General features: G+C 49.5%; 1 protein-coding gene across 1 annotated transcript in view; it reads left to right on the top strand.

Annotated features, from left to right (window-relative positions):
• LOC123946299 overlaps positions 1-17,957 on the top strand; it is a 22,736-nt gene extending 4,779 nt beyond the window's left edge. Inside the window, 1 exon segment of the mRNA XM_046011774.1 lies at positions 15,877-17,957. Coding sequence (XP_045867730.1) covers positions 15,877-17,957 — 2,081 coding nt within the window.

Here is a 17,957-nt window from a genome sequence, read left to right as displayed (position 1 = left end):
CTGGGGCACCTGGGTGGCTCAGTGGTTTAAGCCACTGCCTTCGGCTCAGGTCATGATCTCAGGGTCCTGGGATCGAGTCCCGCATCGGGCTCTCTGCTCGCCAGGAAGCCTGTTTCCTCCTCTCTCTCTGCCTGCCTCTCTGCCTACTTGTGATCTCTCTGTGTCAAATAAATAAATAAAATCTTTAAAAAAAAATATTTGATTACTTATAAAATGAAATAAGGGGGAGGGGTGCGCCTGGGTGGTTCAGTGGGTTTGAGCCTCTGCCTTCAGCTCGGGTCATGACCCCAGGGTCCTGGGATCGAGCCCTTCATCGGGCTCTCTGCTCGGCGGGAAGCCTGCTTCCTTCTCTCTCTGCCTGCCTCTCTGCCTAATTGTGATCTCTGTCTGTCAAATAAATAAATAAAATCTTTTACACAAAAAAAATGAAATAGAGGTTATGCAAATGACATAAACTTAAAACTGCAAAAAAATTTTTGTTATTGGTACATTTAGAGCTGATGATTCTTGTGGAACAATTTATCAAAAGATTTAAGTCTTCAAAAAATCTATTTGATGTATGCCTGAATTTAATTTTTTAATTTAATTTTATATGTAAGTTTATACAGTGGCATTTTAATATTTCCTCTAACATTTTCTGTGCCTTGTGTAGTTGTACAGGAAACTGAAAGTTAGGGGCGCCTGGGTAACTCAGTCAGTCCAGTTAGGTGTCTGCCTTCAGCTCAGGTCATGATCCCCAGGTCCTGGTATCCAGCTCCATATTGGGCTCCTTGCTCAGTAGGGAGTCTGGTTGTCCCTCTCCCTCTGCCCCTCCCCTCCGCTCATGTTCTCTCTCTCATTCTTTCCCTCAAATACATAAATAAAATCTTAAAAAAAAGAAAGAAACTGAAAGTGATCCTCACCTGGCATGAGAGATGCTAAGCGATCGCCAAGGTGGCTCTCGCAGTGTGAGGCTCATACATTGCACTTGGGAAACTTGACTGTGCAATTTCGAATGGGCAGGGGGGCCTGCATTCGTGTTCTCCTATGGAAAAAAAAACTGAAAGCGACCTCATAATTTGTCTATAATTTTAATAAACCTATTTATGCACCTGATTGCACTATGTTTGATTACAAGAAAATTTAATTTTAAAATTTCCTTTCTCAAAAATAAAAATAAAAAATAAAATAGAATTGCCTTTCTCATGAATAACGAAGCTTCACATGAAAATAGAATGGTTTGCTATAAAGCGTGACCTTTAAATTTGAGTTCTTGTCGTAAACCTCTGAATATTTGCTTTGCAATGTTGCGGTGGTTTCCAAAACCAGGGATACTAGACTCTGAAGAATTGACAACTCCCGGATACACTTTATTGCCATGTCCATCCGTAGGCTTTGGTTTTGTGATAGTTTACCGACAGTTCACTGCCCAAGTGCACACAGGTCCCGTCCCAGACTTAGGCGGCCGAGCTTCTGTTTCTGTAGATCTTCTGGACGGGCTTTTCCGAGGGAAGGGGCGGGGGCTCCCTTCTCTCACCCTGGCTTGGGTGGACTGCAGCCAGATTCTGCTGCTGCCAATCTGGGCCCAGATCCCAGACTGCCCCGCCATGTGGGTGCACGCTGGGTGGCCAGGCCAACTGGCTCAGCACCCAAGCTGCCCACAGCCCGCCAGACTTGCTGGCCAGGGCCGGCTCCCCACCACCTGGCGTATCTTCACACGCATGCGTCCCTGTCCCGTTGGACTTCCTTTACAAAACACAGGTTCAAGGAGCAAATCGTTACAAATTTCAAGATGGGGAGAGCAGAGTGTTAAACCAAGAACCGGGTCCATTCTGAGCTGGGAGGCCACTAACTGTACGGGTCACATACCTATGAGCTCAGCCTTGCCGGAATACTGATTCTAGTTCCCTCTCTACTGCTCCTTCATTCTATCCTGTTGTTGTTGTTTTTATTTTATTTTATTTTTTTAAGATTTATTTATTTGTCAGAGAGAGATCATGAGTAAGCAGAGAGGCAGGCAGAGAGAGAGGAGGAAGCAGGCTCCCCGCTGAGCAGAGAGCCTGATGTGGGACTCGATCCCAAGACCCTGAGATCATGACCTGAGCCGAAGGCAGAGGCTTAAACCACTGAGCCACCCAGGCGCCCCTTATTTTTTTTTTTTAAGATTTATTTATTTGACAGAGATCACAAGTAGGCAGAGAGGTGGGGGGGGGAGCAGGCCCCCCACCAAGCAGAGAGCCCAATGCAGGGCTCAATCCCAGGACCCTGAGACCATGACCTGAGCTGAAGGCAGAGGCTTTAACCCACTGAGCCATCCAGGCGCCCCTTGTTGTTGTTGTTTTTAAGATTTTATTTATTTATTTGAGAGAGAGAGAGAGTGCATGAGCAGGGGGCAGAGGGAGAAGCAAGCTTCCCACTGAGCAGGGAGCCCAACAAGCGGCTTGATCCCCTGGGATCAGACCTGAGCTGAAGGCAGTCCCTTCATCAACTGAACCACCCCGGCGCCCCTCTTTCATTCTATTCTGAATCGTCTTTTTCTTTTAGTCTCCTTGTCAATTAGATAGCAACACTTAACTGTGGGCCTGTCATAGTGGCTGTAATTATGATAAATTTGATCACCCAGTTCTTTTTTTTTTTTTTTTTTTTTAAAGATTTTATTTTATTTATTTGACAGTGAGAGAGAGAGATCACAAGTAGGCAGAGAGGCAGGCAGAGAGAGAGGAGGAAGCAGGCTCCCTGCGGAGCAGAGAGCCCGATGCGGGGCTCGATCCCAGGACCCTGAGATCATGACCTGAGCCGAAGGCAGCGGCTTAATCCACTGAGCCACCCAGGCGCCCCGATTGATCACCCAGTTCTTGTTCCTGGCGCAGAGCTGCGAAAATCCTTGGAATTTCTGAATGATAGGGTTAAGAGGTTCATTTTGTGTTGTTCATAACCAGCCCCTTACAGTCACACCTGCATGTATGGTAATGAGGTAACTTTTGGAAAACCCCTAAGAATTAAGGGGGTTGCCAAGGAAACCAGCCCTGGGATGGGGGTTGGACAGTTCAGCCCCACCCCCTGACCTTCAGGTAGAGGAGAGGGGCTGGAGATGGAGCTCAGTCATCAATGGCCAGTGATTGAATCAAGCATGCCTCCATATAAAACCCTAACCAGGGGCGCCTGGGTGGCTCAGTGGGTTAAGCCGCTGCCTTTGGCTCAGGTCATGATCTTAGGGTCCTGGGATCGAGTCCCCCATCGGGCTCTCTGCTCAGCAGGGAGCCTGCTTCCCCCACACACCCCCCCCCCCGCCTCTCTATCTACTTGTGATCTCTCTCTCTGTCAAATAAATAAATAAATAAAATCTTTGAAAAAAGAAATCTTAAAAAATTAAAGAAGAATAAATAAAAAATCCATGTTCTTAGCCACTGCCTTTTGTTAAATGATTTTTATGCCAGTGTATGGTTGTGTTGGTAATTCCCATGTCCTTAAAGCCAGTTTTCCACAAAAATCACCCCGGCTCAGAACGTCTCTGGATCAGCAAAGGCTTCAACTTTGGTCACCCCCCCGCCCCCCGCCCCGTCTTCTTACCCATCTCTGCTGTCTTCCCAAGCCTGTCCCAATTGTGTGTCCTAGAAGTGCTACTTCGAACATTTGAGAGATCGCTGACAAAACCAAAAACCTTTTCCTCAAGATTTTTCAAAAATTTGCAGGCTTTTCAAAAATCACATCAGCTGGGCGGTGGCATCGGTCGAGCCCTTGCTGTCAGCATGGCAGACTCCCGGGCTCACCCTTGGCCCTCTTCTCCATCCACACTTGCTTCCTTGGTAAGCCCATCTGGTCCCACGGCTTGAAATAGCCACAGTACACTGATCGCTCCCAAGCAAACACCCCCCAGCCTGGGCCACTTGCTTATCCAACTGCCTGCCTTTATCCTGAGATATCTGATCGATGACTCCCGTTCATCGCCCTCAAAGCCAGACTCCTGATGTTGCCCCCTATCTCAGTAAATGGCAACTTCAGCTTCCATGTGCTCAGGGCAAAAATCCTTGGAGCCATTCTTATTCCCCTTTCTCTCATGTTTCATGTGTGATCCGCTGGCAGATGCTATCAACTCTTCCTCATTCTGACCATTTCTCTCCACTTCCACCATAACCATTCTGGTCCAAGCCACCCTCACCATCCTCCTGGGGCCCTGGACCACTGCAGGAGCTGCCCAGATGGTGTCCCTGCTTCCACTCTGGTCCCCTCCAGTCTGTTCTCAACACCAGCAGCCTTAATGATCATTATGGTAATTGCTGCTCCCAGTCTATGGAGCTTAGAATGTGCCAGACACTGTTCTGAGGGCTTCCTTATATTAACTATATTTAATCCTCGCAATAACCATACAAAGTGATTACTGTTATTATCCCCATTTTACAGATTATGAAACTGAGGCACAGAGAAATTAAATAACTCATCCAAGGTCACCACCCAGTTAGGAAGTGATCAAGGAATTCTTATTCACTAAGCCTCTAAAATACAAGCCATTCAGGGTCCTCTTCTGCTCAAAACTCTCGAAAGACATTCTGGCTTTCTTAGCGTAAAAGCTGGAATCTTCACAAGGGTCTGCAAGGCCCCACGGGACCTACCTCTGCTACCCCTCCTATCCCATCATCTGCCACTCTTCCCCTTGCTCTACCACACTGTTCCTCCTTGCTCTACCACACTGGCCTCCTCAGTCTTCCTGGAATATGTTCTTGCCTCAGGGCCTTTGCACATGCTCTTTCCTCTGCATAGAATATGCTCCCCCGTCCAAGTCTCTGTATGACACCTTATCAATGAGACCATCCCTGGTCATGTCTTTGAAAAACTGTGGACCAGGGCACCTGGCAGACTCAGTCGGTAGAATGTGTGACTCTTGACCTCAGGGTCATGAATTCCAGCCCCACGCTGGTTATAGAGCTTACTTAAAAATAAAATAAAAATATGTTTTAAAAGATTTTATTTATTTATTTGACAGACAGAGATCAGAGAAGGAGGCAGAGAAAGAGGAGGAAGCAGACTCCCTGCCAAGCAGAGAGCCCGATGCGGGGCTCGATCCCAGGACCCTGGGATCACGACCTCAGCCGAAGGCAGAGGCCTTAACCCTTAACAACAGAGGCCACCAGAGGGTGGCCTTAAGCCACCCAGGCACCCCAAGTAAAAATATTTTTAAAAAATTACAGACCCCACCCACTCACTTTATTTTCCTCCGTAACACTTTTTACTGCTTGACATATGTTTGTGTATTTCTTCATTGTCCAGCTCTCCTCAATGAATTTAAGTCTCACAAGAGCAGAGATTTTGTCCTTGCTCGGTCCTAAATGCAGTGCCTGGCATAGAGTAGGTGCTTAATTGTGAATTGTTGCCTTAATGAATGCATCTTCCCACCAAACCTCCTCCTTTCCCTGTGCTCACTATTCCAGAGACGGCAATTTCAGGCCTGGTTCCCCTCCCTGGTCGTAATATCCTAGCTTTGTCCCTCTCTTAAAAAAATCAAAGCAGGGGCGCCTGGGTGGCTCAGTGGATTAAAGCCTCTGCCTTCAGCTCAGGTCATGATCCTGGGGTCCTGGGATCGAGCCCCGCATTGGGATCTCTGCTCAGCATGCAGCCTGCTTCCTCCATTCTCTCTCTGCCTGCCTCTCTGCCTACTTGTAATCTCTGTCTGTCAAATAAATAAATAAAATCTTTAAAAAAAAAAATCAAAGCATCTGCCAGATCCTGTTGACTCAACTTCCTAAATATTTTTCAAACCATCCCCTTCCCACCATCCCTCTGCCGTCTCCTTGGTTCTGCTCTTCCGGAACAGATGCCTGGAATGCCTACAAGAATACATTGAGTTTTGCAGACTTCGAATTTTTCGTGTCTTCTCTAGCCCCAACCCTTTCAGTGGATTTCTTGTCCTCCCCAACCCCGGGCCCAAACGAGCTCTCCTTCTAGTGCTTCTATCTCAGTAAATCCTTCACCAGCGACACAGCTGCCCAAGCCGGGAACCTGGGGTCCTCCTTCACACCCCTCTTTCCACCTCCAATCTATTGCCAGTCCTTCTCTTTTTAGCTAATGAGATGTTTTTGAAAACTGCCCATCTTTCATCCTTGAGGCTACCACCCTGGTCCTGGCTGCCACCCATCTTACCTGCCTTATCTCAGCAGCCCCCTAGGGGTCCCCACCTGCCATCTGGCCTGGGCTCATCTTCCTAAAATACACGTGTGATCACAGGACTCTCCCACTTCAATGAATCCCTACCCTTTCCCGTGCACAGACAACCCCCTCCCCTATTTGGCCCAGCCTCCTGCCCCTCTTGATTTCTACCAGGGCTCCCTCCCACTCTTGCTTTGATCTATTCCTTTGGCCTGGGATGCCCTTTCTCCCTTCTCCACCTGCCCAATTTCTCTCCCCCACTGAACCCAGCTCGAAGGTCACCTTTCCTGTGAAGTTTCCCCTGACTCCCCCTCCACCCCCACCAAGTCCTCAGCACTGGGTAACTACCATCCTCCTTCGGCGGCTCACCCACCCAGCCCTCCTGAGCAAGGTCACCTTGGCTGAGGCACTAACAGGCCAAAGAGAAGTTTGGGGGCCAAACGGTGAGGCCTGAGTGAGCACCTTCTGTGTGGCTGGAACCATTCCTAGAATCCCAAGGTCAAACTGTAGAAGCATATGGCATGAGGAAGGAGTAACGCTGGAGAAGGAGAAGGGCAGAGAACCAGCACGTTTGGAGCGGATTCTGTGTTCCCATGTTACAGGCTTTGAAAATGTGACTTCATTTAATCCTTGTCGCCTCTCTGGACGGCAGGGATTTCAAGAACAAAGAAACTGGTGCATAAGGGTCACAAAACTAATAAAGGCAGCATTTCAAAGCGGTTTGGGGAAACAAGAGATTAATCAATGAAAGGCTTTCATGGGAAATTGGCAATGTGTATGGAAACAACCAGACTGGATCCCTTCCACTGCATTTAACCCCAAATGGACTCAACATGACTGTAGTTAAGTGATTATTTACTTCCGTTCGGGGTCAGGTAGCTCTTTCTCAACATAACACAGAAGACAGAGACCATAAAGGAAAACATGGAGAGATTTCATTAGACAAAATTTAAATGTTTAGAATGTCAAAAAATAAAATTGAAACAGAAATAAAAAACTGGGAAAAGTGTTTCCAACACGTTAACAGAAACAGGTTCATGATCTAAACAGACAATTCACTTAATAAGAAATAAAGTGCACCAATACACGTATCCAAAAAAATTTCCATTTTCTGAGTAATCATAGAAACACAAATCGAATTGCGGTGCCATTTGTGATGAGGGAGCAGGAGGCTGGCTGAGGACAGAGCAAAAGCTGGCACCTTGCACCCCCTCTTCACCCACTCCCCTCGGTAATAACGTGTAGCATTCCTCAGGCACCCCTGACCACCATAAACGAGAAACAAACAGTTCCCCTTGGTTTACAAATGTCCTAGAGATCTACAAACAAAGAAGTTACCTTGTGCTATTGATAATTTCCAGAGGCAAATAACTCAGTTCCTCAAGCCCTAAGGTCGCCCTCCCCTCCATACACAAAACTGAAGGAGGCTGAGGTCGAAGGAAATGTAAATATAGTTAAATCTCTTCTGGACCTAAATCTCACTAACAAAGACGCTTGATAGCAGGATTGTGACGTCCCACCAGGAATCTCCCAACTATCTTGATGTTAATAGCTTGCCAAAAGACAACATTGATCAAGCCGGAAGACCTCCGGGTATCCCCAAGACCTCCGGGATACTCCCGGCACCTTGTAGGCCCTCTTTAGCATATGAAAACTCCATTGAAACCTCCTTTCCCCTCACCTTCCCCCAACCTCAGGGTACATAACCTGCCATCCCTCACAACCCGGGGCAGCAGCTCTTTCTGCCCACGGGTCCTGTCCCCGTGCTTTAATAAACCACCATTTTGCACCAAAGATGTCACAAGAATTCTCTCTTGGTCATTGGCTCTGGACCTCAGCCCACCTAACCTCACCGAGGTTCTAGAACTTCTTCATTTGTAATCTACCAAATTATCAAATACTCACTTTAATAAGATTATTCTATCATGGGTGCCACAGGAGACTGGGTCTTAAAAATGCTGATGCTGGGGGCGCCTGGGTGGCTCAGTGGGTTAAAGCCTCTGCCTTCGGCTCAGGTCATGATCCCAGGGTCCTGGGATCGATCCCCACATCGGGCTCTCTGCTCGGCAGGGAGCCTGCTTCCTCCTCTCTCTGCCTGCCTCTCTGCCTAGTTGTGATTTCTCTCTCTGTCAAATAAATAAAATATTTAAAAAAAAATGCTGATGCTAAGGTAGCCTGGGTGGCTCAGTGGATTAAGCTGCTGCCTTCGGCTCAGGTCATGATCTCAGGGTCCTGGGATTAAGCCCCGCATCCGGCTCTCTGCTCAGCAGGGAGCCTGCTTCCTCCTCTCTCTCTGCCTACTTGTGATCTCTCTCTCTGTCAAATAAATAAATAAAAAATCTTTAAAAAAAAATGCTGATGCTAGTGGGGTGAGAAACAAAGACAGTAGGAAACACATAAAATTAAGCGTCTCTACAACCTGCAGCCAATTGGCAAATACTTGAGATAGGCAGATTACAACATTCTTCCAGGAGGCCCCCCCCCACCCCGTCCACCCTGTCTTCTTTAGCATATGAAAGTCCTCTTGGACCTTCCCTTATCTTTACTTCTCCCACCCCCTGAGGTATGGAATCAGGTCCTGCTCACAATCCTGGGGCAGCCCCCAGTCCTGCCCCTTGTTTTCATAAAACTACCCTCCTGCACCAAAGACATCTCAAGAGTTCTTTCTTCGCTGTTGGCCCCGGACCCCACCAACCTCACCAACACAACAATATTCCAAAGAAACTACATCACTAGAACCTGCCATTTTCAAGGTTATCGGGGCGCCTGGGTGGCTCAGTTGGTTAAATGTCCAACTCTTGATTTTGGCTCAGGTTGTGATCGATCTCAGGGTCATTGGCTCAAGGCCTGTGGGGTGGGAAATCTGTCCTCGGCAGGGAGTCTGCCTGGGATTCTTCCCCCTGCCCCTTCTCCCCAAAATAAAGCAATAAATGGTAAAAAATAAATAAAGGTTATAAACAGGGGTGCCTGGCTGACTCAGTCGGTAGAGCATGTGAAAGACCCCCTTCCTCCTTGCTGAGGGCTTTTTCCAGAGTGCTGAAACAAGGCCGCCACGCCAGAACAAACAGCTATGTCTTTGTCTTGAACCTAACGCCTGACTATGCTTAATTTAAATGGACCAATCAGGTTCCTGTAACTAAGCATCTGCTTCTGTAAGTCCGCTTCCCGCTTCCCCGCTCTACGCCCCCCTTCCCGCCTTCGTCTTCGCGCGCGCGGGTCCTCCAAAGCCAATCCGCTAACACCAAGTAGGCCTTTTTCAACTGTTCAAATTGTCGGCCAATCAGCTCCGCCCCACCCAAAACTTGTTTGTGCCTGTCTATAAAAACCCTGCACCACCCCAGCCTGGTGTGCTCAGCTGGCAGGAGCTGCTGACCACCCGCAGGCGCCCGCGTTACAATAAAGATCCTCTTGCTGTTTGCATCCTGTGGCAGTGTTGAATTCTTGGGTACGGGGATCCGCGGGTCTTACATTTGGAGGTTCCACCAAGATCATCGGACTCCTGCCCAAGGATCCAACCGACTCCCACCGGGAGGTAAGCTGGCCAGCATTTAAACTTTAATAACTGTTCCCGTCTCCTGTCTCGTGTTCTCGTCTGTCCTGCCTGTACGCCTGTATAGGACTGTACTATTACGCGTAATAGATCTGTATTCTGGGCAGCTTGAGAAGGAGTTGACGAACTCGGACTTCTCCCCTGCCACCCTGGGGGACGCCCCAGGGATCAGAGGGGCCCGTTTTTTGCAAGTCTTTGAGGAACCGTGGCTAGTATTTATGCCTTCCTTCCTTCATGCACACTCCATACAGTCCTTCCCCTTCGCCCAGAACCTTGGCTGTTTGGATTTTTGAGGAAGGTGGAAGTAGGCGTGGCTGCGGAGAAGGTGCCTACCAGAGCCCAGCCCAAGCAAGTAGGTGTACAAGCGGGAGCCAGAGGAACTGGGGAGTGGGTATCTGGGGTTGCAGTGTGTGAACTTGTCCCCGGGAACACTTGGAGTTGTATTTGTCCATGAGTGAGTCTGTACCATGTGTCCCACAATGATCCAGGGAGCCTGCATGCTCCTGACTCCTGAGCCCTGCAAACTTTTTCCCTGAGCACCTGCTCCATGTCAGGCCTTATGCAGGGGACACAGCAGACCTACAGAGAGAGCTCCAGCCCTGCCCCCATGGACCCGCGGTCCAGTGGGGGGAGAGATTAATCCACAGACAATATGACCCAGAATGTGCAGGACTGGGTTAGGAGAGCCTAGAGGGGGCCTTTGACTTAGACAGGGGGGCAGGGAGGGCATCCTGGAGGAGGTGATGCTGTAGCTAATACTAAAGGGTCCCCTTTCCTAGTGTAACAATTGCTTTCCTGTATCACTAATGAATCAAGTAGCCTTTGAAAGACCCCCTTCCTCCTTGCTGAGGGCTTTTTCCAGAGTGCTGAAACAAGGCCGCCACGCCAGAACAAACAGCTATGTCTTTGTCTTGAACCTAACGCCTGACTACGCTTAATTTAAATGGACCAATCAGGTTCCTGTAACTAAGCATCTGCTTCTGTAAGTCCGCTTCCCGCTTCCCCGCTCTACGCCCCCCTTCCCGCCTTCGTCTTCGCGCGCGCGGGTCCTCCAAAGCCAATCCGCTAACACCAAGTAGGCCTTTTTCAACTGTTCAAATTGTCGGCCAATCAGCTCCGCCCCACCCAAAACTTGTTTGTACCTGTCTATAAAAACCCTGCACCACCCCAGCCTGGTGTGCTCAGCTGGCAGGAGCTGCTGACCACCCGCAGGCGCCCGCGTTACAATAAAGATCCTCTTGCTGTTTGCATCCTGTGGCAGTGTTGAATTCTTGGGTACGGGGATCCGCGGGTCTTACACATGCAACTCTTGATCTCAAGGTTGTGAGTTCAAGCCCCATGTTGGATGCAGAGATGAGTTAAACTTTTTTTTTTTCCAAAGATTTTATTTATTTATTTGACAGATCACAAGTAGGCAGAGAGGAGGAAGCCGACTCCCTGTGGAGCAGAGAGCCCGATGCGGGACTCGATCCCAGGACCCTGAGATCATGACCTGAGCCGAAGGCAGCGGCTTAATCCACTGAGCCACCCAGGCGCCCCATGACTTAAACTTTTTAAAGATATAAACAGATTTTGTGAGGAAGACCTTTCCTTTGTTCTAGATTGTTCTGGAAGGATCAGCTCCGTGGACCCTCTTGGTCAGGCAGCTGTGAGGTAGAAGCTGCTGCTGCCCTTGGGGAAGCCCCGGGCTGGCTGCTTTAGACTAAGACAAGGATTCTGTTTAGTTATGTAAACTGGGTCTGTTCGTTAAGGGACCTTTTTTTTTAATCTGGCTTTTCCACTCTATGCAGGGGAAAATCGTGTGTGTGCACTTGCGCAGTCCGACCATCTGCAAACGGGGATGGCTGAGCCGGCAGGTCATCCTTTCCTGAACCACTGGTCTGAGCTGGCCGACTGCAGATGGTGCCCCAGTTTGACCTGGGGGTATATAGCCCTATTTTGTGATGGTGTGGCCTGCCCAGGCCCCATGAGGAGGGTGGGGGCTATCCCCAGAGAGAATGAGTATTCCCACCATGGAGGATAGGGGTGTTGGAGAAGAAAAGAGACACACCAGGGTGGCCCCGTGAAGACTCCAGACTTTGGCAGCAGTGACCTTCAGTTTAAATCGGCATTCTGTTCCCAAACCTGCTGTAAGGGTCGTCAGGCTGGTGGCCGCTGTGTTTTAGGGAATTCTGGGAGGGTGTGGAGCCCAGGGTAAGCCATCCTGGGAGCTGAAGCCTGGCGATGGCACCAGATGGAGGGAGGTGACCCATTTCTGGGCTGTAGGGCAGTGATCCGGAGGAAGGGAGGTGGCCGAGGTGACAAGCAACAGCCAAGTCAGATCAGGGAGAGGAAGCATTGCTTGGAAGTTGCTGGGGAAGAGCAGAGTGCCCCCCCCGCCCCCGTAGGAGGGGAATGAAGAATTTGAGGATCCCTGGCTGCGGGTAGGAGGCAGGAAAACAGGCCCTTTGCAGTCTCCTGAATGGAAATTGCATCTCTAACCACCAGCCAGAGCTTACATGCATGCAGACTCTGACGCAGCGAAACCACTTCTAGGACTTGACCCTCAGGTCAAAGGAAGCTGATTGTACAAGGGTCTGGGAGGCTGGATGGGGGACAAAACATTGCACCTTTATTTTCAGAGACCTCTAGATGAGACTGAGCACTTTCTTCCCTTCCGAATGCAGGCGGTCAGCAGGGCAGAATCAGCAGTACCTGGGGCTCTGACCAGAGTCATGGAGCCATGCAGCCCTTGAAGGTTCATTGCCAGTTCAAAATTACGCGGGCTTGTTATCAAATGCATTAATTAGAAGCAGCATATCTATGATGACAGCCCATTTTTTTGGCACTTCATAACAGACTTTATTTTTTAGAGTGGGTTGAGGTTTATGCAAAAATGGACCAGGACCTAGAGTTCTCATATACTTCCTGTCTCCCAGACTCCCAGCTTTTGCCCTATTATTAACATCCTGCCTTAATTGCTTACCATTGATGAAGCAATAAAGACATGTTATTGTTGACTAAAGGCCATAGTTAGTGATGTAGGAAAGATGTTGGTGTTCGGAGCCCACAGACCAGAGAGAATTCTTGAGACATCTTTGGCGCGCAAAAAGGTGGTTCCATTAAAGCATGGGGGTGGGGGTGGGCTCCTGGGTGGCTCAATTGGTTAAGCCACTGCCTTCATGTCTCAGGTCATGATCCCTGAACCCTGGGATCGAGTCCCATATCGGGCTTCCCCTGCTCTGCAGAGAGCCTGCTTCTCCCTCTCCTTCTGCCTGCCACTCCCCCTGATTGTGCCCACGCTCTCTCTCTGTCAAATAAATAAATAAAATCTTTAAAAAAAAAGAAAAAGAAAAAGAAAGCATGGGGTCAGGACCGGTGGGCAGAAAGCTGCACTGGGGTGGTGAGTGTTATGCCCAAATAATGGGTCCGTGATTAAAGGAGCAAGACTGATATAAGGCGAAGGTCAAGCAAAGCTTTATTTCGCGCCAAGCATCAAGAATCTAACTGAACGTTCGAGGCCGCACCTCTTAAAAGAGAGAGCGACCCTTCTCTGTTTCACAGACTAGCGTTTAAGGGCAAAGGCCATGTAGTTGGGCCTGGCCACGCAAAGGTGGCCAATGAAAATGTAACACACAGGAAACTCCACAGTGATGCTAGGTGACCAATTGAATTACAATTTACCCTAGTAGACATTAGAACCAGTCTATTACACCTTGATTAGGATTGGTGCCAAAAAGGCTCCCAGAGGGAGGGGGTCCCTACTCTTTGGTAACCAGGGAGACAGTATGCAAACCCCCACTGATCGGATGTCTCCACCTGGCCTGACCCACCCTTGTATCTGGGCTTTGTTACCTGGAGCTGGTTTCCGGGACTTGTCTCCAAGTAAATCCCCTGGGGGAAGGGGAGCAGGGACAATTTCTAAATAGGTCCTTACAGTGAGGAGCGGCCCATTTTATACTCGCAAGTGGGGAGGGTGTTAGGGATAGCCTAAGTCTTCAAGGAATTTTGAAAGCAAGGTTTCCAGGACCTTGAGGGGCTAGCTGTTTTTAGGAAAAGGTCATTTATTACTGTCTAATAAAACCTTAGTCATGAGACCTTTCAGATGTATATCGGTGGGTCAAATGCTTGGGGGATGATTGCCAACATGTATCTTTTTTTTTTTTTGAGATTTTATTTATTTATTGGACAGACAGAGATCACAAGTAGGCAGAGAGGCAAGCAGAGAGAGAGAGGAGGAAGCAGGCTCCCTGCCGAGCAGAGAGGGGCTCAATTGCAGGACCCTGGGATCATGACCTGAGCTGAAGGTGAAAGACCAAAGGAACCCCCCCTGACTAGAGATGCATATTTATCCTGTTAACCAGCTAGTTTCGCTTCTGTACGAACGCTTGCTTTTTCGCGCGCGCGGGCTAACCTGCCGTTTCTGCTTCTGTAAGATTGCTTTGCTTGTTTTCGCACGCGCGGGCCCCCTGAACCAATCCGCTGGCACCAAGTATGCCTGTTCAAACTGTCAACCAGTCAGCTCAGTCCCACCCGAAACTTGTCTGTATCTGTCTATAAAAACCCTGCACCAACTCAGCTCGAGACCTCTCGGCGTTATCGGCAACGAGCGGCGCAGAGGTCCAGGTTCGAACCTGCAATAAACGACCCTTGCTGCTTGGCTTTGACTCACGTCTCTGGTGGTCTTTAAGGTGGGAGTAATACTCTGTTGGCATTTCATTTGGAGGTCCCACCGAGATCTCGCCTTCAAGCCCACCAGACAACTGGTCAACGGGTCGCTGCAACCGATCGGTAAGAAGGCCGGCTTTGTCTTTTGTCTCTATGTTTTTCGTATGCTTTGCTCTTATGTCCTGACTGTGTTTTGTCCTTTCTGTGATTATTCCTGGGTTGGGATCCCAGGACCTGGGTTAGAGTCCCAGGGCGGTGACTGGCAAATAAGCCCTGGCGGACGCGCTATAGGGTTGCCAGCGGGCCGACGGAGACGTCCCTCGTGCCCGGCAGGAACGGCCCCTCAGAGATCGTGGGTTCGAGTCCCACCTCGGAGGCCAACAATGTATGTCTTCATGTTATGTCTTTAAATGTGGTTATATGTTCCTTGTACTGGTTAAGAAGGTTACATTCTGTTTAAGGGGAGGGTGTCTAACCCGTTTGAATCTGAGGATTGTTTGACTGTATGAATGTGTTTGTGTGGCTCCACCGCCTTCGGCTACGGAGTCTGACTGGGCTGCACCCTGAGTCTTGCGGAGCGTCATACGGCATAACGGTCATCTACTCCATGGAGTAGCCTGGTCCAGGGTTTATACGGATAGACCTTAGCTAAGACGCTCCTAAGTTCCCGCGAGGGACGCGAGCAGGACAGCACCTGAAAAGTCCCCCTCCCCTTGTCTGTGACATCGTACATATCGGGAGGGAATATAAGAGATGGGTATTAAGACCTAAAACCAGATTCAATAAGCCAGTGATATGAGAGTAAACAAATTATGAGAATTCTAACGTTCTGAACACCGCCGGTCCCTTATACTTTAACGGTTGCTCCTCTAGGTTGGAGGAAATTATTTCCCTAATTATCCTGCCCACATCCTCCTAACCCATGTCACTTTCAGGTTCACCCTGGCGGACAGAGGAAAAGAATTCCTACTCTCGCCGTCTGAGGATGAAACTTGCCTAGCTCCTACCCCCAGGCCACCGAAGGCTTTCATCCACCCTTTCGGACTAGTTGAACCGGAACACACACCCTCAATTCACCCTTTCGAATTCCTCACTTGCTCGTTGGTCTCACACCCCATACACCGGTGTCTCTGTCGCTTTCTGCCTATTCTAGGCGCTTTTCTTCTAGTCTCAACTATTATCTTAATCTGGGAACAACCTAGTCTAATGGGGCAAACTCAGAGTACCCCGCTCTCCCTTCTCCTGGCTAACTTTAAGGATGTTCGGGCGAGAGGCAATGACCTAAGCCTGGATATCCGAAGATGGAGACTTAGCACTTTCTGTCGCTCCGAATGGCCAACCTTCGGAGTAGGATGGCCCACTCAAGGCACTTTTTGCCTCCCCATAATTCTTAAGGTTAAGGCTCAGGTATATCTCCCAGGTAAAGGACATCCAGACCAAGTCCCTTACATTACAGTCTGGCAGGATCTTGTGGAAACCACCCCCCCCGCCTTGGTTGGCCCCCTTAATATTCCCAGAAAGCTGCAAGGTTCTCGCAGACAGGCCGACAGAAGCATGAGGACCTCGTGCCCCATCTGCACCCCCTCCACCCGTCCTCCCTGAGAGTCAAGACTTACTTAGTCTAGATCCGCCCCCTTATCAAATCCCTTCCTCAGCCGCAGTTGCGGCTGAGCCTGCGCCCCGGCTGAAGCGGCCATGCCGGGCCCTGAGGCAGAAGGTCCAGAAGCAATTGCTACAGTCCCTGCCGTTCAAGGAGGAACTGACGGCCCTGCCGGGCACACTAGGGGGCGTATTCAGAGAGAAAATCCATCACGCCCGGCAGATTCAACTGTGGCTTTGCCCCTTAGAGAGATTGCCCCCCCCCCATGATACTGGTAATCCCCGACTCCAATATTGGCCCTTCTCAACTAGTGATCTTTACAATTGGAAAGCCCAAAACGCGCGCTTTTCAGATAATCCAAAAGATCTCACAGCCCTTGTAGATAGCATCATGTTCACCCATCAACCCACCTGGGATTGTCAGCAGCGCTTGCGTATCCTATTCACTACCGAAGAAAGAGAGAAAATCCAGGTGGAAGCCAGGAAGCTGGTTCCCGGAGACGATGGCAGACCAACCGTGAATCCAGACCTCATTGATGCAAGTTTCCCTTTAGCTAGGCCCAACTGGGACTACAACACGGCAGAAGGTAGGGGACAGCTACTCATTTATCGCCAGACTCTAATGGCGGGTCTCAGGGCTGCTGCTCGCAAGCCCACCAATTTGGCCAAGGTACATGCAGTTTTGCAAGGTAAGACAGAGAGTCCAGCAGCATTTCTAGAGAGATTAATGGAAGCCTTTAGGCAGTTTACCCCTATGGATCCTGAAGCCCCTGAGAATCAGGCAGCAGTAGTCATGTCTTTTGTAAATCAGGCAGCATCAGACATTAAAAAGAAATTGCAGAAACTAGAGGACCTAGAGGGCAAACAGATTCAAGATCTACTCCGCATTACACAATGGGTTTATAATGCCCGAGATACCCCGGAGGATAAGCAACTCAAAGTAACAAAAGAAATGTCCAAAGTCCTAGCTGCCTTTGTCCAGGAAGAATCAACCCCTCGAGGGGAACCTCAGAAAGTCCAGGGCTTCCAACGCAATCTGGACCCAGATCAATGTGCATATTGTAGAGAAAAGGGACACTGGGCACGTAATTGCCCCCAAAAAAGGCGTAGACCGCAACCATGGGGAACGAAACCCAACCCCACTCTGGTTACCCGAGATTCAGAATGGAGGGGACGGGGTTCGGATCCCCTCCCCGAGCCCAGGGTAACCCTACAAGTGGAGGGGAATCCTGTACAATTTCTGGTTGACACCGGAGCTCAACATTCAGTGTTGACCAAACCCCATGGAAAAGTTTCAGACAAATTTTCCTGAGTCCACGGAGCCACTGGAACTAAAAGGTACCCTTGGACAACTCAACGGACTGTTAACTTAGGTACAGGAGAAGTAACTCATTCATTCCTCATCATCCCTGATAGCCCTTGCCCTCTGCTGGGGAGAGACTTATTCACCAAGATGGGAGCGCACATTTATTTTCAACCCGATGGCCCCACGGTAACTAGCTCTCAGACCTTGCCATTATCAATACTCACAATGCGTTTGGAGGACGAACATCTACTCCACCAAACCACCCCCCCTTCCCAGGAACTCAACATCGAGTCCTGGCTTCACCGATTCCCTAAAGCCTGGGCGGAAACAGGAGGCATGGGGCTGGCTAGACATCGGCCGGCCCTCTTCATAGAGCTAAAGCCCGGGGCTGACCCCGTCCGAGTCAAACAGTACCCCATGCCCATGGAAGCCAAATCGGGCATCACCCCACATATTAGATGTCTCCTGGACTCAGGTGTGCTACGCCCCTGTCACTTGCCCTGGAACACACCTTTGCTACCGGTGCGTACACCCAATAGTGGGGACTACCGACCTGTACAAGACCTGAGGGAAGTTAATAAACGGGTTATGGACACACACCCTTCTGTCCCTAACCCCTATACTCTCCTCAGTGCCCTGGGGCCCACCAGAATATGGTACACAGTTCTTGACTTAAAGGATGCCTTTTTTAGCTTGCCCTTGGGCCCCCAAGAGCCAGAATCTCTTCGCCTTTGA

Source organism: Meles meles, chromosome 7, assembly GCF_922984935.1.
Source record: "Meles meles chromosome 7, mMelMel3.1 paternal haplotype, whole genome shotgun sequence".
NCBI classification, from domain to species: Eukaryota; Metazoa; Chordata; class Mammalia; order Carnivora; family Mustelidae; genus Meles; species Meles meles.
The sequence above is the reverse complement of the archived record's forward strand: the minus strand, read 5'-3'. Positions and strand labels throughout refer to the sequence as shown.